Source organism: Falco punctatus (assembly GCF_963210335.1).
Source record: "Falco punctatus genome assembly, chromosome: 10".
NCBI lineage: Eukaryota > Metazoa > Chordata > Aves > Falconiformes > Falconidae > Falco > Falco punctatus.
The window spans coordinates 16,951,791-16,975,404 of NC_137590.1; the positions used below are offsets into that span (position 1 = coordinate 16,951,791).

At 53.7% G+C, this 23,614-nt stretch overlaps 1 protein-coding gene across 8 annotated transcripts in view; it reads right to left on the reverse strand.

Annotated features, from left to right (window-relative positions):
• CDH22 (cadherin 22) overlaps nucleotides 1-23,614 on the reverse strand; it is a 98,104-nt gene that overhangs the window by 22,302 nt on the left and 52,188 nt on the right. For all 8 annotated transcript variants that reach the window (XM_080404089.1, XM_080404088.1, XM_080404087.1 and 5 more), the window contains 6 exons: nucleotides 21,152-21,319; nucleotides 19,913-20,100; nucleotides 18,855-19,108; nucleotides 11,450-11,586; nucleotides 3,442-3,563; nucleotides 3,014-3,128 (listed from right to left, as the gene is read on the reverse strand). In XM_080404089.1, coding sequence (XP_080260215.1) covers nucleotides 3,014-3,128; nucleotides 3,442-3,563; nucleotides 11,450-11,586; nucleotides 18,855-19,108; nucleotides 19,913-20,100; nucleotides 21,152-21,319 — 984 coding nt within the window. The remainder of the gene's footprint in view (nucleotides 1-3,013; nucleotides 3,129-3,441; nucleotides 3,564-11,449; nucleotides 11,587-18,854; nucleotides 19,109-19,912; nucleotides 20,101-21,151; nucleotides 21,320-23,614) is intronic.

Here is a 23,614-nt window from a genome sequence, read left to right on the forward strand (position 1 = left end):
TCATCAGAGCCGAGGCAGCTCCGCATGCGACTGGGAGCTGGCAAGCAGGGCTGCGGGTGTTACCTGCAGGCACGTGCAAGGTCTGTCCCCACTCGGTACAGTTTTGGCTGCAGTGGGGCCTGACCCAGCAGGGTTCAGGCAAGTGGCACCATCGTGACTGTATCGTGGCAGCATCAGACCTGCCGTGTGCCCACTTACTAGCAGGAACTCCACAAGCTTATCTGATGGACAGGCTGCCCCATTAACCACCTTGGGCTTTTCTCAAAACCCTCGCAGGCTTCCTCCATGCTGCCCACAAGGAGCCCTAGAAGAGCCCAGGCAGTGTTCAGCGTCTTCTACCCTCCTGTGCTACCCCGCCTGGCTCTGCTCCCACCTGTGTGACAGGGCTCTGCATTTTACCATTTAATCGGCTCTCTTTCTGCTTCCCCAGCCTCCTGCAGGGTCCCTTCTGCCTGCAAGGTGCCTGCCCCAGCAGCCCCCCTGCAACAGCCCCCCCGCGCTGCAGCCAGCTCGGAGCCTCGGACACCTTGTGGCTAAGTCACTGCTGGCTGTAGCCATCCTGCCTGACCAACTGGAGCGAGAACGTTCTTGAGCAGACGCTGGTCCCTGCCATGCTAAGGACAAATCACTCTTCTGAGGTGGCTTTCTGCTGCCTTGTAGGAGCCGAGGGAGGTGGGTGCAAAGCAGAAGAGAGAAGGATTTAAGCAAGAGCTTAGCGAATCCATCTGTGCTGACATCCATCAGTGTCACTCCTTGGCTGCAAAAGCAGTATTTATAAATCACGTTTCAAAACTAGCTACAAATTTGTACAAAGAAACAGATGGGCTGGTGGTAGCAGTTTGTCACCACTGATATTTATATGGAGGAGTAGAGACAAGTGCAAGAGGGGTGAACACACGAAAGGGAGGCAAGGGGGGACAAAGGAGGATGCAGCAAGGGAACCCTTGAGAGCAGGGAGCGAAGGTGAGCACACCCAGTGCGCTCAGTGGACTGAAGAAGCAGGTATGGGAGGAGAAATCAAAGGAGAGAAGATGGCACTAAAACACACACACATTAGGAGTGAGGGGTGCCTCCATCTGCACAGGCAGCTGCTTCCCCTTGCTGTGGAAGACTGCATTGCTTCGCAATTGGGAGGGTCTCCAAACAAACTGGGAATAACCCTGCAGCAACAGCATTTGTTTTCCCGAGAGCAGAAGGTGGGAGGCAATGCCAGCTTTTACTCATTTTATGCAGTGTTGTACCACATGCAAAGTTTGTGGGATTGTTTAGCATGAAGGATTACCCCGTGCAACAAGAGCCTCACCCACTCAAGAGAGCAGCAGCTCTGGAGGAGGCGGGAGCACAGGAGCCTGTGCCCTGCACCCTCCTGCAATGCCAGCTTTTGGGTCATTGCTGGTGAACCCTGGCTGCCCGAACAGGGCGTGCTTGATTGATCCACACACAGCGCCTGACAGTGAAGCAGCACCTGATAAACTCCAGACCAGCTGAGCAGCAGTGATGGCTCTGGGATCGCAACCCAGCCGTGGCAGACATCCCGGCTCAGGGCAGGGAGTGGGAGTGCAACCCCAGGCCCCTCGGAGCTTCTGGAGGGGTCTAGGTAGGGATGGACACCAGGGTGCAACTCAGCACGCTCAAGGACATTTTGATAAATCCCTTCAGCGAAAGTGAAGGAAGTTAATCACTGGATGTGGGGCAAAATCTTGCAGAGGATTAAAGCTTGCTTACACGATAAGAAGCAAAGGTCTTGTGAGCAGCTGCCCCATGAGGGCAGGGGGAGGGACTCAGGTCAGAGACAGCTGCACTCTTTAGGACACAAAGCAACATCAGTCCTTCTACAATTATAACTGAAGCTTCTTGTTGAAAGTTCCATTTTGTCTATCCCTAATAATGCTGAGCCAAACTGAGCAAGCAGGATCTTACATCAGCAGAAGGCTCCTCTGATAAGCTCAGAACAAACTAAATCAGACTTTTGACAGACAAGGCTGCAAAAACAGAGAAGAAAAAAAATAATGTAAAAGAACCCCCAAAACAAAGGAAGCATTTCAGTGTGGTCTGCTGGCTTCCATCTGGGCCGGCCCCTTTGACAAGTAAGTGCACATCTGGCTGGAGAAGATCCCAGTTTCTACATGGGTCCCTGCTGTACTTACCACTGCAGTCAGCACCTAAATTCAACCAAAACACCAATAAAAAATACAAAGCGGCCTGGTAAGTACCTTTCTGGATTGTTAATGTCCACACAAACGCAGCCTGACCTTGCAGTCTGCAAAGCCAAACAGTAGCCAGGGCTCAGCCATCAAAACCTGTGTTGCACCTCACTGGTTACAGCAGCAGGTGAGGGTTGAGGCATCGGGACCGGCTCAGCCCAGAGGCACAAAGAACCCAAGAGCTTCCCAGAGGAACAGAAGGGCCCTGCCCGGCTGCATTTCCCAAAGGACTGGATAAACCTTAGGAAATGCAGAGGACGCGTGCTCCTAAGCCACCATCTGGCTCCGCTGGCCAGGTCCCAGAGGATCCACCACAGCTGAGGGCTGGCTGTTGCACGGCCCCACTGCCTTCTGAGCTGCTCCCATGTGCCAGGGGCTGCCCACCCGCACAGTAGCCCCAGGATGACCCCTGCTCCAGGATTTACCTTGAACAAGGATAAATCACAATGCTCAACAGAGGAACGTGTTCATCTGTAAATCCACATCATCTCCTTGCCTGCAGGCAAGTTAGAGATTTCGCATCAAGACAGGGACTGAAAACCCTGGAAACACTGAAGGCTAACCAGACAGCACAAGAAGAGCTCTGGACTTGTCTGTAGCAGAGAAGAAAGCGACAGAGCCTCCCTGAGGAAATCCAAACCGCTATCTGACCAGCCCCCCCCATTTCAGGTTGGCAAGGAGCCTTGCAGAGTGCCCAAAGCACCCTGAGCTCCACCTGGCACAGACGGACCATAAGCCCACAGCCCCGCAGCCAGCTGTGCAGCTCAGCCGGGAGGCTGCAGCACTGGGAAGGGTGCGGCAGGGCTTACCCTTAATATCCAGCAGAGAAAAATGGTGGTTGTTGGCTTCAGGTGCCAGAGTGAAGTAGAAATGATGGCCACTCTGAGGCTCATCGCGGTCCACGACGCTTATTGTCTGGATCAGCTGTGGGGAGAAAGCCAAGGTGAGATCAGTGCTGCCTCTGCAGCCTCCCCCACCAGCCCTGCTCACAGGGTCCGGTCCAGCAAAGCATCACTGGGTTCTGCCACAGAAAGGGATGAGCCTTTGCCCCTGTAGATGGGCTTAGCTGTAGGACACCAACGAAGTTGTTCCCAGTGTGACAGCAACTGCACAGGAAGATATTCAGGCAGAAGGGGAAGGATGGCTGGCTGGTACTGGTCCAGAGCACTGCTCAAGGCACAAGACTGTTGCAGGCACTGACCAAAACCCGGGAGAAGGGCTGGGGGACACCTGCTACCTGGCCTGGCTTGGCATCCTCGCACACTGCAGCTTCATAGGGGGTGGCGAGCTCAGGTGGATTGTCATTGACGTCCAGGATACGGATACGGAGAGAGGCTCTTGACACCTGTGAGTGATTATCTGAAACGAAAAAGGAAGCAGAGCTTCAGCAGGAAGTGCCATCTGCTGCTAGCAGGGAGCAAACCCTCCACGTCCCTGCCGCCCAGAGCCCAGCACAGCTGCTGCCAGCGCAGAGGGTCACGCAGCACCGCACCTCTGCCTGCCCATGGCACAGACTGGCGCTGCAGGCCGGCGGTGCCCACAGAGCATCGCTCAGCCCTGCCCCACCTGTTTTCCAGTGAAGAAACCCAACTGCTGGGCTGTGTTCCAAGGACTCCCAAAATGCTGCTGTTGGCCTGATCCACCCCTGGAAAGCCCCCAAGCAAGTCCCCACATAAAGGTCACGCCGCTGATGAGCATCTGTGCTGCAGCCAGACAGCACTGAGAGGGGACAAGGAAACTCAGATGCGAGAACATCACAGCCTGGCTTGGATCCTGACCCTCACACCCCCGGAGCTAGCAGCAAGGCTAAGAGATGAGCGAGCAGAGCCAGGATATGAAACGGGGGATCAACTAAGAGCAGCGGGCAGTGATGAAATCTGCCACATGCACCTCCACCACACCCAGACAATCCGGGGTTGAACCCTCTCTGTCAAGGTGTGAGGCTCCTGCCCTGGGACCCGGGCCTCGCACACCGACACCAGCTTTTGCATTGCCAGCAGCAGCTTGAACCTGAACTAGCACCATCTGCCAGCCAGCACAGGGGGTCACATGGCAAGACCTAGGGCAACCCCTATAGCCCTGCCCTTGGCAGCCCGTGCCTCATGCGGGCAGCAGTCCAGGGGGGCTCGCAGCCCACCCCCCTCCCATGGGGCACACGGAGCCACCAGCTGCACCCGCCTGTGCTGTTCCAGGCTCGCATGACACATGGGACAGGGATCACATTTACAGCTCCCTTCACTGCAGTGCTGCTCTACCCCACACACGCACCGCAAAGGTACATTGAGCCCTCGCTATAAAATTATAAATCACTCTGGAGGGCCTAATGTTTTCTGGAGCACCTCATGCGCTTCCAAACATAAGAACTCCCTCACACTCCATCTCCTTTGTTTTACCCAGAGGTTGCAACTGTGACAGACCCAATGCCTCTCTCCTTGCAGCTCTGCTGCCTGTTTGTCTATAAAATTAATGCTGGCCCCCGCAGATCAGGTGGGGGAGGACCCAGGGGAGAGATTTAGTGCTGCTCCATAATTAGCCAGGAACCTAAGCCCTCTCCCCAGAGCTGCCTTCACCCTGTTCTCCTGTTATCACTCCCTCTCACCCAGACCAGCTGCTCTGGTGATTAGATGCTTGTTTTCAGGGGAGGGAGGCAGAAGTCGTGACTAAAAGCCTGGAACTATGCGTTATTTTAAAAGCCGTGTTGGTGCAGCGAAATAAACTGCAACTGCTTTCAGGGGAGAGGAAGGGGGAGACAGCGGGGCAGGAAGGGATGTGCCTGATGCCCACCATGGCCACAAATGAGCAGGAGGAGAAAGGGTTCAATTTCTGAAAGAAGAAGGATGACAGCATCTCATCACCCTCTCTTCGGCCCACAGGAAGACGGATAACTATCCCTGCTGCTCAGCTCTGGAGCAAGCCGGCATTGCCCTGGAGGCACTGCCGAAAGAAAGATGAGGAAAAGCAGAAAGAGAAAGGAGAAAGAAGAGCCTGGGACCCCATCCCTTCTCTTTCCTAACTGCGATCGGGAGGAGTGGTTCCTCTGCCAATACCCCACAGTGCCCAAGCCGGCTGCTAGCAGGAGCTGGTGCCAGTGCTGCTGAACTCTACCCAGGACCTCTGGGCTTGGCATGTGCTGTGGAGGCTCTGCAGGGCCAGGCTGGGACACCTGGGCGACCCAGAGCACAGTAGTTTCCCTTCAAGATCACCTCTCTCAGCCGCATCAGGAGGGATGTGCTCAGCGTATTTAGAGATGGATGTAACCACAGGCCCATTCTCTTCCACAGCATCAGTGACCAGCTGCCAGGAGTGTTTTATGCTGTGCACGTGAGTGGGGTCATCCATGCGCCACTGCACAGTGCCAAGGACCCGCACTGACCCCTCTGCCAGAGCCATAACTAATGTCCCAGTCCCCTGAGCGCAGCTCAAAGCACAGTTGTCCTTTCTGAATGCACCCTGTCATAAAGAAGCCCTCCTTTTGCCTCTTCCGAAATTGCTGAAGCCTGAGGCTCAGGCTTACTCCTGGCTCAGTGACAGGGTTAAAATTTGACGTCTCCAAGAACATAAAGGTTAGAAATGCAACCACTGCATCGTCGTCAGCTCTTCCAGTGAGGCACACATCGACTTCTTTTGGCCGTACCATGATCTATTTGAAGGTTCCTCAATTGCTTTCTTTATCAACCTCCCTCTTCCTTTGAGCCAGTACCTAGATTTAAGGGTGGAGAATATGAAAAATGGTTGGATGTATTTGAAACAAGTTATCTCCAAAACACCTCTGAAGTATGTTTTCTGTAACTGTGTGGCATAAACTGAATTTATGACGGTCAGAAGCCTGATTAAGATTGTTGGAGTACATCTGTGCCGACAGGCGTGATGCCCCTAACTAATGCAGACTTCACATCCACAAAGCTAAAAGCTCTGACCTGTGTTCCTCTGCATGGCACAGAAATACACACAGACGCCCCTACACATGCTCAGCAGTCATGTACTCCTGCCAGGCAGAGCAGCAGGCTGGGTGGATGAGGGCTGTCGAAGGCACAGCAGTGTGCCCCCGCAGGGCTCTGCCAAGCGGCACCTGGCCAGGGGACGGGGCGCAGGGCTGCACGTGCCAGGCTGAGCACAACTGGAGAGGGAAAAAAAAAGTAATCTTCCATTGCAGCATCTCTCCTCGGTAGCTGGAAAGCTCAGCTGACTGACATGCAAATTAGTTTAATTATTTCTTCTTCTAAAATAAATTATATTTTGCAGTGGCTGCAATATGTTGTGTCAGGCAAAATTACATTCAATATTTTTAAACTAATTGATGTCAGCCTTGAGAAAACCTGATTGACAGCAGCGAGGAAACTAGGCTGCTACCTAAACGCTTTCCTAAATTAAAATTAAACATGCCGTTTTTCTGCATTTCCTTCAGGAGTTGGAATGCTATTAATCTGAAAAGACTGAGGTAAGACATGGAAAACACACAGAACAAGGGGGACATGCTGGAAACACAGCAGCTGCAGTATGGGAGCTCCAGGCTGATGACTGGCAGCTGCCTTTGCCAACATGGGCTCCTTTATTTTGGAGCTGCTAGGGCCGGAGGACAGAGCTCTGCCCATCACCTCCATGCTGCAGCGTCTGCCCTTTCCTCACTGCTACAAACAGCGCAGCTCAGGACAAGCAGCGAGCACAGGCCAGACCCCTCTGTGCCGAGGTGCTGCTCGGTGGGACGGGCAGCAGCTGTGGAGCAGGGGAAAGCCAGTCCTGCTGCACGGAGACACTGGAGACTGAGACTCAGATGCTCCAGCTGGATCTTCAGCCACATCCCAAAGTATTCTTTTCTTAATTAATCATGAAAGTAATCTGAACAGGACAACATCCTTGGCGTTTTGCATCTGATTGTTTAAAACAGCAGCTTGCCATCTTGCTGGGTTCTGGACAACCGACTGCCTGCAGGACTGACGCAGAGCACAATTGGGCAACTGCTCTCAACCGCTGGCAGCTTTGCAGCAGCAGCTTACAGTAATGGGAAAGCATTGCTGAGATGCCCAGCCACCCTGCTGTGGCAGGGAAGAGGAGATCCATGGTTACTGCTGCACTGGGATCCAGTCCTTATCCCTTCAGACCCTTACACATACTCACAATAAAGCACTTTGCATTTTTACACCCAAACCTCTACTGTGAGGCTCTCAGTCCAACCGCTGCTGAAGCACACATACCATCTGCACTCCTGCCTGCATACATAGCCATGCAGTGATATCACACCGTCACACATTCTGCAGCTTTCCTGGGGTCTGAAACATATTTTGAGGGAAGCCCAGAGGACTGTGGGCTGCTGCTTGTGGCTCAGCACCCGGGGAAGCACAGCTCAGGGATGCTGTCGGGCAGTGTACGACCCACCCTCTTCTGCCTCAAGACCCAGTTGGTACAATAATGCATTCCAAATTTTTATATCAGTAGGGAAGCCAGAAGAGGCAGGGTGGAATTTATTCCTCACTATCTCAGCAAACTGGGAGAAAAAAATGCAGAATAAATGATGGGGATGGGCCACGCTGCTTTCCAGCACTCAGGCCACGGCTGTGAAGCACAGGGTGCTTTTGTAGATGTCAGAGCAGCTGCCTGACTGCAAAGCAGAGCACTGATGGCAAGGACGAAGCAGGGGCACGCCAGGGGTATGGCTCATCGGACACAGGCAGCTACACCAGAGGCTGAAACTGGAAATGTGGCTCCCAGCTGGGGGGAAGCAAAGCGGAAGCAGCAGTTAAGCCAAGTAACATATAAATGGCTCTCACCTCTCCTGAGTCCTGCCCAAACTCAGCAGCATGAGAGTCATTAAATCGCATCCAAACACAATGCTCTGATTAAAACCAGTCTCCAGGAGGAAGATTTATCATCTCAATTACCAGCAGTGGACACAGCAGTCAAGGCCTCATCATTTTACATGAGCAAAGAGCAAAACAAGAAGAGAATCACTAATATTAGCCCAAGGAAGGTAAACAGCTTGTGAGTGAGATGAAGATTTATCTCTGGAAATACTTGGCCTGGTCCCAGGCCAGCCTTGCTGAACAGTCCCCATGCTTCCTGCTGGCTGCCACGTTGTGAGGCCAAATATTCTGCTGGTCGCCCACCAGCTGAGGCAGCTCACGCTGGGGAGTGCCTGTCCCACCGGGGGGACCTGCCCCTCCTGCCAGCAGCGGGCAGCCCATCAGCTGCCTTCTGTGGCTTTTCTTACTGCTCCTTCGATGCAAATACACTGTCCTTGGTTATCTGGTAGGGCATGCACCCCTGGACATGATCTCTGCTGCAGCAGTGCAGGGTCCCAGATGAGGCTCTCAAAGGTGGTGGGGGACAGCTCTTGCATCAAGCTGCTCAAACCTGACAGGCTGCCTGCTGGCACAGGTGCTGTCAGCAGGCAAGCCTTCCATCAGCTGCCCTCTGTTAAGCCCTTGCCAGGACAGTCCTGCCAGCAGACAGGGAGGGCGGCTGGAGAAGGCTATAGAGAGGCAAGACCTTGGTGCGCTCCAGGCCACATGCCCATGCACCATGGGAATCGAGCAGGCATTAGCTTCCCAGCAGCCTCGATTAGCTGGGGGGCCAGGCCTGAGCCCAGGCAGCAGGATGCCTGGTCAACTTACTCCATTACTCCTGCAAGGTTTACATTTCATTGAGAAAGGAAGAATATTTTACCACTTGCCTCCACCGGAGTTGACAGCATCCTGCCCAGCCACGCAGCAGACCCCGCAGCAGCCAGCTGCAACCTGTACGCCACAGCAAACACCACGGGGCCCTGACAGCTCCCCCAGCCCCAGGCACCTGCGTGCCAGGAACTGCCACACCGATGCCAGGAACTGCCACATCGATGCCAGGAACTGCCACACCGATGCCAGGACGGAGGCTCCCAGCCACCCCGTGCTCTGCGCCCATGCTGCTGCAGCTGATCCCACTGCGCCAGGCACAGCCTGACAGCTGCTGCACGGCCCTGCGCTGAAACCCCTCTATCAGTTGGAAGGCTGTACCTTTACAACTGCCCTTTCCACTAGAGGATTCAGACATAAATTGTACTTTAAATTCAATATCAGTCATTAATATTTCATGATTACAAAATGTTAAGGATAATGTCACTGGGAGGAATGTCTGGGCAGTTAAAACGGATGAGTCAGAGCACTGAAGAGTCTCCCTGGCTTTTGAAGCGATCCAGCCTGACAGGCTTCCCTGCCGGAGGGGAGCCGCAGCATTTACTGACTTGTTCTGAAACCCTAGCTGCTGCATGTAAATATTGTCCTTCTGATTCTTGTCACCTCACATTTCCTCTGGATGCCGAGTTGTGCTGCAATGCTGTGATGCCCTCCCCCCGGCCACTGCTGGCAGAGCCCCCCGCAGAGCCCCCAGGACGTGCCACAGCTCTGTAGTGGGCGACCCCCACTCCGGTGCGGCTGGGCAGCGTGGGCACGCCTGCCCGTCCCTGCCTGACACCAGGTCACCCAGCTGGCATGCACAAAACATCAGCACTGAGGGTCTTGGGACACGCAGCAGAGCCAGGGACATCCCCCCGGGGCAGCGGGGGTCTGGCCAGGGCTGCTGGCCCCTTGCCTGGCCAGAGCAGATGGCTGCTGCTGTGGCAGGGTGACCCTGCAGCAGGAACCGATCTCTAGGCTCCAAGTCAGCCCCTGACCTGGCTCCTTGAGTGAGAAGAGCATCTTCCTGCTCAGGACCAAGCAAAGAGAACCAGAACTCCTGAGGGGTGTCTCAGAGTGAAGCCTGGGGAAGGCTCCTGCCCGCAGGCAGACAGGCAGATGTCAGAAGGTGCTTTGCACCATGGCAGCAGCCTGGCACCAGCTGCCATGGGGTGGCAGAGCACAGCATGTCCGAGGCTGCCCTGGCGGCTTGTGCATCTGAAATGTGGAAGACTTTGAAGAATATGGCAAAGTGTTCCTGCTTCCCAGCATGGTGCCTGGAATTAAAGCCCCTGCTCCATCTTCACAGAGGAACGCAGAGCACTCCCTGGGGCCCAGAGGGCCCGATCCACCACCACACATGGGGATATGCAGAGCCCATGAGCCAAGGCACTGTGCAAACATGATGGAGGGCAGCAGGATGCCCCAAGGGCAGCTTCCTACCTGCAGCAGAACACCCACAGGGAAGTGAAGCTTACCCTTTGCTGCTATTATTTTCTTTTCATTCATCAAGAGGAGTTTATTCACAGCTCCTCTGAGCAGCAGGACCCAGGTTTGCTCTATTCTTTCTTAAATGGAGAAGAAGAGACAAACAGAACTGTGCTGGAAGCACCCACACCAGGCTCTGTTGCCCCCACCACATGGAGGGAAGATAAACCAACAAAACATGCAAAGCCACTAAGCTGTTCCCTCCCTGGGCAATCCCAGCTGGGTGTGAGAAGTTTTGGCAGTTACTGTAAATACAGGCTAAAGGATAGCACAGCCATAGGGCAAGGAAAAGACCATCACCACGGCTCTCGTGGGAGGGTCAGAAAGGAGCTCAGTTTTGGAAGAGGACAAAAGAGCTTCCCCTCATCCTCTGCCTGAGGCTTTTCCTGGTGGGCTGCAGGGCGAGGCCAAGTGCTGCGGCCAGAGCTGGAGCAGCCCAGCAGCACCAACCCTGGCAGCAGTGCTGCTCCCCGTGCCCAGCACAGGGGCTTGGGGACACTCTGCCCCCACAGCCCCTTCCCACTGCTGCAGTGCAGGGACCTCCCAGCCTCTCCTTGCCGTGCCTTGCCAAGCCTGCAGCCACACCAGGGGCAGGGAGACCAAGGAGCAAGGGCATGGGAGGCATCCAGAGCCACAAACCCTGTGTGCAGGTACAGCCGGCAAGTCCCAACCACCATGAGTCTGCAGCAGAAGCAAGTGCTGGCAGTTATCTGTGCCACAGTTGATGGGCATCCACCCACAGCACATGGCTGAACAGGGGGGATGCAGGTGATGTGAATGCAGACCCCTGGGAACCCCCAGAACCGCTCAGCAGGTGTGAATGTAGGGAGTGAGCTGCACAGGGATGACAGGCAGAGCTGGTGCATAGATAACAAATTTGATTAGTGTTCATCAAATATACTATTCAACCATGCTCCCTTATTAATGCTCAAGTCTGGAAGAGTATTTTTAGGTTGTCTAGGGAGATGTCAGACTTAGTGCTGCTGCGTTCTTTTTTTTTAATTCAGTCTTAACACTTGCCTCTTGGTCACCTCTGCAGTGAATGCACCCATATTTCCCCCTCTGCCCCAGCACAGACTGTTTGCTCCACACAGCATTCTTCCATCTCACCTGCTTCCATTGCCAGGACAGTGATGTTGTGCCACCCTGCTGTCTCCCGGTCTAGGACCTTTCCTGTCACAATGGCACCTGTGTTGGCATCGATATCAAAGATCCTCTCAGCATCTGTGCTGCGGTCGATGGCATACCTGAGATCAGGCAAAAGGGGAAACAGTCAACAGCTGGGTGTGCCAAACCCAACCTTGCCACCAGCCCCAAAAATATAGGAATGTAACGCAACCGGCCCTGTATCACCACTCTCACTTTTCCTCTGCTGCACACAAAGGCCATGCTTCTACCAGGCTGCAAGTGCAGAGCCCTCAAGTAAAACTAAAGTGTGGCTTTTGGTGCATAAAGCGGAACTAAGCACAGGCTGTGGACAAGGGGAAAAACCTGCTCTGATGGGAACCTTATGCTCAGGACAGACAGAGCGACACAGAAATCACGGGCTGTAACTCCACTCATGACCCTGAAAAGCTTCTGAGCTATAAGTTCAGGAAAAACACCAACCCAAAGTGGAGGAAGGCACCTCTGCTTGAGAAGCCCATCACCCCCCCCAACCCCCTCTCCTGACCCTGCCACAGCACCCACCCAAGTGAGAGACCTGGAGGACCACAGAGCAACACGTGGGTGGGCTGTGAGCCAGACCTGCAGCTACAGCAGTTACAAATGGCAAGGTCTCCTCCAAATCCAGACCGAACCTGTGCAACTGGAGCAAGAACCCTGGCACAGAGCAGTGGGCAACAGCCAGCATCCTCACAGCCAACACAGCACATCATCCCCAGCACCCCTGAGATTTGCCACAGTTTGGGCTTCCCAGTTTCACAGGAACAGGCTGCAGAGCTCCTCCAGCTCTGACTGGCTCCAGCTGCTCAGCAGAGACCCTTCACGCACAGCTATCATGCTTCTCCTTCAGCTGCTCCAGCGCTGCCCCAAACAGCACAAGGAGCACCACACCAACAGTCCACCCACTCCCTGCGTCACCTCTTCCCAAAGAGCAACCTCACAGATCACGAGAAGGATCACACACCGGGGGTTTAGCCCTGCACCTTAGCCATGACACCACAACCGCAGGACACGCCACTGGGACTGCCTGGATCTCCAACCAGCAGAGACATTACACGCGGAATAAAGCAAGCTAACATTAAACCAGGGCACAATTAGATGTGTGCTCCTTGGGGAAGAGATTGGAAGGGAAGCCCAATCCAGCTGAGGACCTCAAGCACAGCCATAACACAAATAACAAACACCACCACTGCAATCGGAATTAGAAATCCAGAAGGCCTACAAATCACAAACAATACAGCACAATGTTATTGTGTACAGCATCCTTCATACACACTGCATCCCAGAGTGCTCTACAGAATTAAATAATACAAGACAGCAAAGAGTACAAAGGATAAATTGGATGAATTACCAAAAGGAGGGCTGTGAAGAAATTAAAGCCTTCAGTCACATGTCCAACAACAGAAGGAAGATAAATGTAGAGACAAAGCAAGCTGGAAAGCTGATGAGACAGGACAGTACTGAGAGGCTGTGTCAGACGAGGAGCAGAGCAGGACAGACTCTAGGCTAGAAGCATGCTCAGGATGGCGGAGGCATCGCACGCTGCAGGGTGGCTTTCCCAGGTGCTTGTGTCTTGCCTGGCACAGCCCAGCTGTGCTCTGTGGGTGCATCATCCATGTGGCTCACAGCGGAGGAACACCAGTTCACTTTCTGCGTGCAAGGATGACCACTCTACACTGAGGCATCAATGGTGTCCATGCCTTTCTGTCCCATGCCCTGGGCGGGGGAACCAGCTGCAGATGAGTGCCTCTTGTGGGGCACCTATCCACGCAATCAGACAGCTCCGTCTCTGATGGAGGCACATACAAAGGCATTTCTACACTGTTTAAGGTGTTTTACAGTACCAGATTACATTCCCTAGCTTCCTCCCTTTCAGACAGACAGGGGGATGAGAGAGAAAATACAACAGCGCTTGCCTGCAGTTAAGAAAAAACGTAAAAAAAATCATTTAAATAGCATCTGTGCACATGCACGGTCTAGCATGTTCTGCACCTATGTGGCTGGCTTCCACCCCCATCCTTGCACTTAGAGGCAATGGGGATCTGCCACACAAAGCCAGGTACAAGCCCAGGCATCTCTGAAGCAACTGCCAGGGACTTTCTAGCCATCCTGCATTTTCTGCCCTAACTCCTAGCTGGAAACAGCCTCTACAGGCACACAGCCAGCTCCAGGAGGAACAGTGACACTGTGCTGGCACATTCTGCAGCCTCTCATCCACTCTGTGCTTGCTCACTGCAAAGGGAAAGGAAAGGTCTGGCCGCTCTGACTTGTACCCATCAGTCCAATGTACTGTTAGAAGGAGGAACAGAAGCTGGGATGACAACACCTAGCATCTTTCCAATGGCATAATTCATGCATTTGCACAACTGCTTCCATTGTTCTACCACATCACCTGACCTCAAACATATCCATTTTTTAATACTGTTCAAAATGGTACTTAACTCTCCATATGCCTTCCCTGTTTCTCAGGTAAGCACATGCCTGTTTTGTTCACACTCATGTCATTGCTGCATAAACAGAGATACCTGCAAAAAATAGCTTCACAGAAAAACCCACTTACTGATGGGAGGCATCACTGAGCCTGGAAACATCTGACACCAGCTGCTTGCATGGCCGGAGGGCAGGAGGCTGGTAGGGGAGCACCCTGTGTCACTAACCTTTTCTTATGCTTCCAATTGTTTTGCTGTTAAGGTTGTCATCTGTCACTTCTGAATTGTATGGAGGACTGCCTGCCTATACCCTATAGCAGGGCACAAACCAGACCAGAGATCTGATCCCTTTGTCACCTGTGATACTCACAGAGCTGCCACCTTCTCAACACTGTGTCAGGGGAAGGAGAGAGCTCTGAGCCTTGCCTGCGCTTGCCATGAAAGCAGGGCTGAGCCTGCTTCTATGTGCTATGGGTTTGGAGGTGGCTGCTCCAGGTGGTTCTGTAGCTCTCCAACTGTGCAAAGCGCTGTGGAGGCTCTGGAGTTCTAGGCTAGCACTGGGGCTGGGGGCAGAGGGGGGCACAGGGATGTCCATCCGCCCCCCGCAAAGCTACAGCCATAACCCGCTCAGAGCTGCGGATCAAACCACTCCACACTGCTCTACACAACAGAGCTCCCCTCCAGGAGGTTACGGCTACCCCCATGCTAGAGCAGCGAGGATGAGAAGCTATCCATGACGCTCAGTTTACGCCACTTGGTGCAGTACAACCTTCACCGACCAATGTCTGTGCTGACCAGCACAAGCCCCTCCACCTCCAGTAGTGCAGCTTCATATTCATCTGGGCCACTGAAGCCAAACAGTGCTTCTCACCTGGGAAGAGGCAGCAATTAATCCCTGGGTCCTCCAGGTGCTCAGAGACAGGACATATGCTCGTTCCTCCTAAAGCTGGCTGGCGTTCTGTATCTGGAACTGCAGTCCCCAGCTCTGATTGGGATGCGGACCTTGTAATCCGTTTTTCTCTCTTTCTGCTGGCACTGCCTGTTGGTTTGCATGTTACAAGCGACTGTTTAATTTAGACAGCTTTCTTGGTGCTCATCTTTCTCCTGAATGCATTTCTCAAGCAGTTTGTTTCACTTCTCCCCCTGAATGTAACAAGGAGCACATTTTATGCCACGTGTTTTGTTAATAGGGAGCTTTTCAAACACTGTGAAAAGCTTTTTGTTGTGTTTGTTTTTTCCTGCTCTCCCTTTTGTGCTGAAGCAGGTTGTAGTTCTTGCTGTGCTGTTGCAGTCTATAAAATGCCCATGTCCAACACGTGTCTCCAGATTTGGTGAATACCAAACAAGAATATCTCTGAGAACCTTAAATCCCAAGCAACATCTTCCCAGCGCTGATAAAGCCTGGAACACACACAACCAGAGCACAGGCTCCCACTGCAGAGAGAAAAACAAAAGGCTCCCATACAAACAGCCTCACATACACAGTCAGTCTATCACTGTATTACTTCATACAATGGCTCAGCTGAGAAAAATTGCACTACGCCCAGGAAACGCACAGCTAAAGCCAAAAAGCCAACTGAAAGCTAAATTCTTTCTGAAAAAGAGTGCTTCCAGCTTTTGTTAGGCAACACACAAGGATGGAATAAAACAAAAAGCACCAGTTCTTTAGAAAGGCATTTCCTGCCTGTGCCGCGGTGGGGCTTAGCATTGCCCCCCGAGGGCATGCTGAACTTGAGCATGACTGCCTGCCTCACAGCATCCCACCGGAGGGAGGGTGTCCCTCCTGAGCAGCACAAGCTGGGGCTGCTCACCCAGAGATGGGTGCTCTTTGGGCACCCCAAGCCCCAGCTTTCCTCCCACCCGGACAAGTGGCTGCCAAGGGCTGTACATCCACAGGCAGCCGGGAGAGGGGCAGCAAGCCGTGCCTCAGGGATGCCTCCTAAGAGCAGGGGAGCTGGACACCCCTCCAACCCTCGTGTCTTCATAACAGCTCACTTTGCAACCCAGCCTGGCTTGTCTGGGAGGGATTTGTTCTCACAGCAAATGGCTATGTCCTTGTGTCCTTACATCCACCCAGGAGGGCAGGGGAGCGCCAGGGTGAAACATGCCTCCAGCAGCTGCTTCAGGCTGGATGGTGCAGAAGCCACACAGCCGTTTGTGCTGGCCTAGGGATGAAAACAAGGAGCCAAAGGCACCTCCGTTCCCTTTTGGCTAAAAATACTTCCCAAACCTCGTTATTGGCAGCCTGGTGTCAGCAGGACCTGGAAACACTGACAGAGCTGATTTTTGCTCTGCTGTCTCTGGCATCCCTTGTTCTTTTCCTGCCTCAGGAGAAGAGAGCATCTCATCATGACAGAAGGTTGTGGCTCTCCCCTATTTACAGGGCAGAGCCAACACACAGACCCAAGGTCCAGAAGGCAGCAGGCACTGCAGAAACACAGCCATGCCTTCGCTCCTACCTCGAGCAGACAAGAATCAGGAAGTTAAAGGGATCCACTGAACTGCAGCAACTTGAAAGAGTTCATACCAACTTCAAGGAGTCAAGGATCAAATACCGGTCATGCTGTCAGGACCAGTTGCTCTCTAATGCATCAGAGGTGAAGCACAAGTGCTGGCTTCTTGTGACTGTACTTTGGGAGTAGCACACTTGAAATGCAAGGTGACTTACTGCTGTCTCCTGCTGACAGGTTAGTGTCACATCCTTGCAGGGTGCTGCGGGATGCTTGCATTAATGTTTGTGCACCACTTTGAAGCTGTGAACAGCTGCCCACGCAGCAAAGTCTTTTATTAAATTACCTGGCTTAGCCAGAGTATGAGAAAGCACGAGAGATCCAACAGCACCTTCCACCTGCATTGGTGCCACACTGGTGTGATCAGTATAAACATTCGTCTCCACTTGGTGCATGTTAACATGGCAGGGAGGGCTCACCCACCCGTACTCCCCAGGCAAGCACCAAGGGAGCATCCCGAGTGCACAGAGCTGCCACTGCTCATGACACCAGGCAGTGCAAGAACAGAGGGGAGTGAAGAGATGGATGCATGGAAACCAAATGCCACAGGGGAGCAGGGGGGATGCAGGATAAGCTACCTGCCTGGGGATAGCTGGAGGGAGGACATGTATTTGAATGCATCAAGCCTGACAAAGGAAAAACACACTGCAACTCCCAAGCTGCAGCAGATGCCTGAGAGTTCTGTTGGCTGGACCCTCAGTGCCTGAGCACGAGGCATTGCCTTGTCTGGCACTAAGCTCACTGTAAGACAGACACTCGCACAGCAAAGTTTGGGCTCTAACCCTCTTGCTCCTGCAAGTGCCTAAATCTGCTCCTCTCTGCTCCAAGTCCCCATCACCTTCTGCACAGTGGTAGCAAGCCTCCCTCTGCTTTCTTTTGTTCTGTTTGCAAACGACGCAACAAGCTCCACAGGGAAGCAGCACAAAGAACAAGAAAAAATGAGAATAAGAATAGTTCTGTCCCCAAGGCCCCTTTCCTACAATTACAGATCAGAAAATAAAAATGGTGTTTTGTAGCACTGCTAGAAACAGTCAAGTGAAAAAGCACGCACAGATGTGTGTGTGGACTAACAGCCACATGCTCAGGTTGGGCTACAAAGAAAGAAATCAGATGTGTAGCCTGAATGGAGAGGGTAGTCACACGACAAGGTAAGCAGAGAGAGGTACTTTGAGAACACGTCCAACAGACAGCACCGACTCCGGCAAGTGGTGCACATACATAGTTCCTGGCATGCCAAGGCTGATTTCATTCACATTCACCCCCAAGACAAATTTCAGCATCCAGCTTTGTGACACAATACTCTCTGCTAGCTGCCAGACATCCATAGATGGCAGCTTTTCATGTGTAAATTCTTTCCTGACCTTTCTAAACATCTCAATTTTCATTTCCAGGAAGATCAGGAGATGCCCCTCACCCCACCCTGAACCACTGTGCTCCCCATGGCTGCACAGCGCTGGAGCTCAGCACCCCAAGCAGCCATGCGGGGACATCATCTCCCTGGCCACGTCCTCCTCCATCCTGTGCCCCTGTCCCTGCTGTGTCCCAGTTTATCGCTGCCTGGGATGGGCTCCCTACAGAGCTCTCAAATGCAAAGCCACTGCTGAGCGTTTGAAGCGGCTGTGCACAAGGTGCCCGCAGCCCTGCCGTCACCACGAGAACACACATTTCAAGGAAATTTTCCACACATTGGGGATGTTTTCTGAACACCAGCTTTCCAACCCAAGTGCTTGTGACTCAGGCCAGTTGGCAGAGCCAGAAGGCTGCTTTGTGCCTTAGGTAATAACAATTTAACAAGGTAACAATCTCTTTAGCCACAAATTAAATGGAAATGGGAAATGTCCTGTGTAGATAAGCTGCTGCCTGGATTATGCCTCCTGCCCAAATATAAACTCCTCTGATCTTTGATCCCTGTGCACACATGCACGCACACACGGCCAAGCTGTGGCTCTGCGCCTCCCAAGCCTCACCTCATCTGCCATCCTTCATCACTGCTCTCCTGTCATTCCTGGTCGCTTGTCTGGCCTGTGTCAGGCACCACTGCAGGCACCTCCCTGTCAGCAGCAAGGACACGCAAGCGTCACCCAGCCACCTTCCCCAAGACTCCACTGGCACTCTCAAACGTAATCACTTGCCAGCAACGAATCTGTCACCTGCGAGACGGCTGCTCTTGTTTGCCTGTTGCTTGTGCACAGGCTGCCACTCACCCACCGGCTGCCTGTCCCATAGGACACACTCACGTGCTTGGCCACGTGTGCAGGACTTGTCACCTGCACTGCCCCTCCTTCTCTGCCACAACCTCCCCTCTGCCCCAGCTATGGCCACAAGCCCCCCCCGGCCACGTGCATCCCTTGCAGGTGAACCCATGCCCACTGCTGGAAGGAAGATGATGCAAGGTTTAGGCGGCTACTTTACCGGACGGGATGGTTCGCTGTATCCGGGTCCAGGGCGGTGACCACCCCCACAACAGAGCCAACATGCGCATCCTCCTGGACCTCCATCAGGTTGGAGGGGGGCCGGAACTCGGGGGGCTCGTCGACATCCAGCACCGAGACCCGCACGATGGTCTGGTCCCGGAAGGTGCCCAGGTCAACGAACCGTGGGTCTACGAACTTGTTGAGGGCCTCTACCACGACAGTGTGCACTTTCTTCGACTCGTAGTCAAGAGGCTGGGACAACAGGAGAGGGTTAGCTGTACCCAGCCCCAGAAGCCCCCTGGCTGCCCCTCCCTTCACTGGAGACACAGGGGGCAACACTAAAGCCACCTGCCCTCCAGGCATGGGAGGCTGGGAGCTCATGCTCTGCCCTCCCACCAGCACCCCCCACACTGAGGGGGGCTGGAGGAACTGGCAGCCTCTGGCCCGCTACCCCAGGACCCCCGACAGGGCGACCAGGCTGCAAGGATTCCCTGGGAAGATAGCACACTGTGTGTTGCAAATGAGCAGGTTCTGATCATTAATCACCCTGCTATTATTTCTACAGGGGAGGCAAGCTGAATACAGTGGCCTTGGTGAACAATCATTCTTTCTTGCCTGCATCAAGCGTTTGCTTGATTGTTTTTGCCACCAAAAGCAGATACAGTAAAAAGTGCTGCTGGTCAGGTACAGGAGTTATGTGGGCATATTTCTACCCTAACAGGTGCTATCAATAACAGTTATAAGCACTCGCCTCCATGGCCCTATGCATGGCTCGCTTTGCTGCCACACTGGGAGCTGCCCTGCACAGGCTCCAGCAGGCACTGTGCTGCTGCTCCTTTTCAGCCCTTCCTCACAGACACAGGTCTGTGTTTTGCCATCCAGCCAGAATGGAGGTAGGTCTCTCCCTGCACCTGCAGGCACAAAAACGCTACTGCTAGCGTAACACTTGGAGAAGCATTTAGTTCAACTCAAATGCAGCAGCAGGGATCCCCAAAGGAAAGGGCTCTCCTAGAGAGCTGTGCCCTCCCTACCCAACCAGCCTTCATCATCTCTCACCTTCTGTACCATGATGACAGCCTCTTGGGTATTGCTGTCCGTGGTGACTTTGAACATCTCAACACCCTCCTCATCCTTCACCTGATATGTCATATCCGTGTTCTCCCCAACGTCCGAGTCCTCTGCCTTCACCCTCCCAATGGCAGTGCCCACAGGGGCAGTTTCAACAATGCTGAACTGATACATCTCTGGAGGAGGAAAAGGTACCAGGGTCACTGCTTCTGCCTTTGAACTCCCTCCAGTCGATGCAGCCCTTTGTGTACCTCCCTGTGGGTGCCCTTGGACTACGAGGGCTGCCCAAACTCTACCGGTGTCTATAGCCCAGAAAGCCCAACCAGGGGAAATACATACCCCAGCCAAAAATAAGGGCTGAGGGAAGATAACTGGGGAGCACTGATGTTTCAAGGTGCTGGGTGAAGTAAGGGCTCATTTCTCTGCATGGACATTGCTGTGCAATCAGCATTCTCCGACTCTTTGCAAACTTTACCATTTCTAATTTCTAGGAGATGCAGGTGAAGAGCTGAGACTCCTCTGGCTGCAGCACCTTTTCTGGCCTGCCAGCCACAAGCTGCTGGTGTCTGCAGCTGGCGTGCACTGAAGAGCCCACTCTTTGCAGCAGGATCACCCACCCTCCTCATCTGGGAAGGCTCCCCGGTTAGACACAAGCATGAGCCACAGGCCACTAGCAGCAACGTGGAAAACAGAGCTGTCTTGTGACAAGGCTACCGTCTGAGCTGGGCAGTGTCACCATGCCTCACGATGGGGCAGAGCCTACCAAGCTCTGACGCAGCAGCCAGGAGCGGCCAGGCCAGCAGCTGAGTGCCTGCCCGAGCTCCCAGGAAACAGCAGCACGGGCCGGGCTGCCCTCTCCCCCAGCACCGCTCAGAGAGGGGTCAGCAAAGGGCTAGCTCCGCTGTCCCCACCACACAGCCCTGCTCACCCCCAGGACTAGCAACGGGAGCAGGGCTCTTGTCCGGGGCCCCAGACAGTCTCAGCCAAGGCAGCTGCCCCTCCATCACGCTGCCAGGCAGGGACACACTCAGACCCAGGCAAGGAGCTGTGCGTGCCACGGTACCTTGGTGCTGCTGCCCTGCAAGTGGCACGAGCAGACAGGCTGGCTCACCCTGCAGACACGTGCCAGGCTGTGCTGGAAGCTGAGCTTCTGTCCCACCGCCCAACAAGGGGCCAGGACCAGGGCAAGGGCCAGTGCTCACCCCCCTCACTGCTGTCAGGACTTACTCTGAGGAAAGCGCGGTGGGTTGTCATTGACATCAGTGACTACAATGGTGACTGTGGTGGATCCAGACAGGCCACCCAGCTGTCCTGCCATGTCCGTTGCACGGATCACCACCTCATACCGGTCCTGCGTCTCACGGTCCAGGTCAGCCACGGCCGTCCGGATCACACCTGGAAACCAGCATGACAGCGTGAACACAGGCAGGTCACAGAGCATCCGCAGTCACAGACAGGGTGAGGCTGGAAGGGGCCGCTGGAGATTACCTCTTCTAAGCCCCAACTCTAAACGGGATCAGCTAGATCTCCCAGCCTCTCCACATATGGTAGATGCTCCTACTTCACCAATCTTCATGGCCCTTCCCTGTTCTCAGCCCATGCCCAGTTCTGTCTCATATGTGGCAGCTCAGAACCAGATACGGCACTTGCACCATCTTGCCAGTGCTGAAAAGGGATGGGCTACCTCCCTTGACTACAGGCGACAGCAGCCCGAGGTGCTGTGGGCCACCTTTGCCACAGGAGCACACTGCTGGCAACATCTGCTGGGCTCTGCTGCAGAGGGGAGCAAACCCTGCACAGAGATCACATAAGCCAAAGCTGAAAAGCTGAGCCCAGGGGGTTGTCAGCCAGGCAGAAACATCCTGAACCCCTGCCACGGAGCCCAGGAATAGCCACAGGCCCAGCCTGATCCCAGCAAGTCTCCACAGCCAACTCACAGGCATGTTGCATGAAACATTTCTGACTGCTGCTACCGTGGGCTGCCAGTAGCTCTGACAGGCTTGAACTCCATCTCGGAGCTCTCTGCTCCTCTCCAGGAAGGCCAGGAGCCGGGTGAAGGACTGCTGGGGGCCAGAGGCACAGGAGCCAGGGTACTCGCTCAGATGCTGGGGCTGTGCTGGGGCCAGCCTCCAGGTTTGCACAGAAAGGCAGCATGAGAGCCCCGGCTGAGTCACAAACCCCCTTTGGCACAAATCTGCAACAGCCCACTTATCTCTATCTGCTCAAGCAGGAGCCAGGCTTGCTGCAGCATTCCTAACAGAACACGGGCACTCTGAGCCCAGGCTCCATCTCACAGGTGCCTCATGGCTCAAGCACGCCTGGAGGGCCCCCCTGTTTGATTTGGAAAATGGGAGGGGGGCAGCACATTTCCCAAAGTCCGTTTGCACAAACCCCCTCATTTTCAAGTGCCCCTCTAAGTTAAGGAGGCCAGAGATGATATAAAAGCTCTGTGTCAGGGGCTGGGAATGCACCAAAGACTGTAAAACCTAACAAAATGTATGGTGTATTAGTACTTTTTATGAAATGAAGTCTCTTAAAAAGAAGTGTTTCTAGGTATTCAGTAGCCACCTGGGCTTGGGGGAAATGACCTGGGCTAAAATATAAAGGAATGTAAACCATGAAACAAAGAGTAGTAAAACCCAGAGAACACTGTGAATGGCAGAATTACTACTTCCTATGTCACCCAGGAGTGTTTAATTTACATGGAAACAAAGCAGAGAAGAAATACTCTGAGAATGGAAGCAAGCAGTGATATTGCCCTGAGGTGGCACCAGGAGCACGCGTGAGTACATACAGGGATACAAGGTCATTAGCGGCACATTCCCAGTCCCACTGTACCAACACCACCACAGAACAGCCACGAATCAGCTTAAAACCCCCTCCAGCTCAGCTCCTTAACATTCCCATAGATAAAGACATTGTTTTCTGTTTCTGTAAATTGCTCCCTCTTCCAGGCTTTTCTGTTTAACTGTTAGTTTTACCTCCTCCTACTGTGAACTGCAAGATCTTTGCTTTTTTTTTAACCTGTAATCCTGCCTGGAGTTAGAGAAAATGCTGGGGAGTGGGGGTGGGGGTGTTGCTTGGCTGTGGTCTCCGGTGAGGGGGTCCGACCTGGAGGGAACAAGAGGCTCTCCCCTTGCCAAGTGACAGCAGAATCATCCAGTTGCTTTCAGCAACTTGCAGGACAATTTGCTGCCATGCAAAGTGAGCAATAGCAGAGCATCGCAGCCATCCATGCCACCGGGCCCAAAGCAGATACTTCTGGGCAGCGCAACCCGAGCACAGTGGAGAGCTGCAAGGAGACAAGACATGGCTTAGGGGGTGCACCCCAGGCATCAGCCCTCTACAGCCAGCTGGTTGCCACCATTTCCCCGTTCATGTGTCTGATGTGACCTTGCGCACCTCCTGACAAAGGCTATGGGTGGATGGCTCACACCCAGGAGCCACTGGGGCTGTGGCCCAAAGGCAGTCAGAAACGTCCCTAAGCTGAGAGGATGAAATTCACCCCTTTGCATGATACTACAGGTGCAGCAGGAGCTGGCAACACTGTTCTGGAGAGCTCTCTCTCCTTGCTTTCTGGAACTAGCAATTATTCCAACGATTATCATAGTTAGGATCTATTATAAAGACATAACCAGCGTTTCAGTTCCTTGCAGTTCCCCAGCTCTTGTGGACAGGCACAATATCACC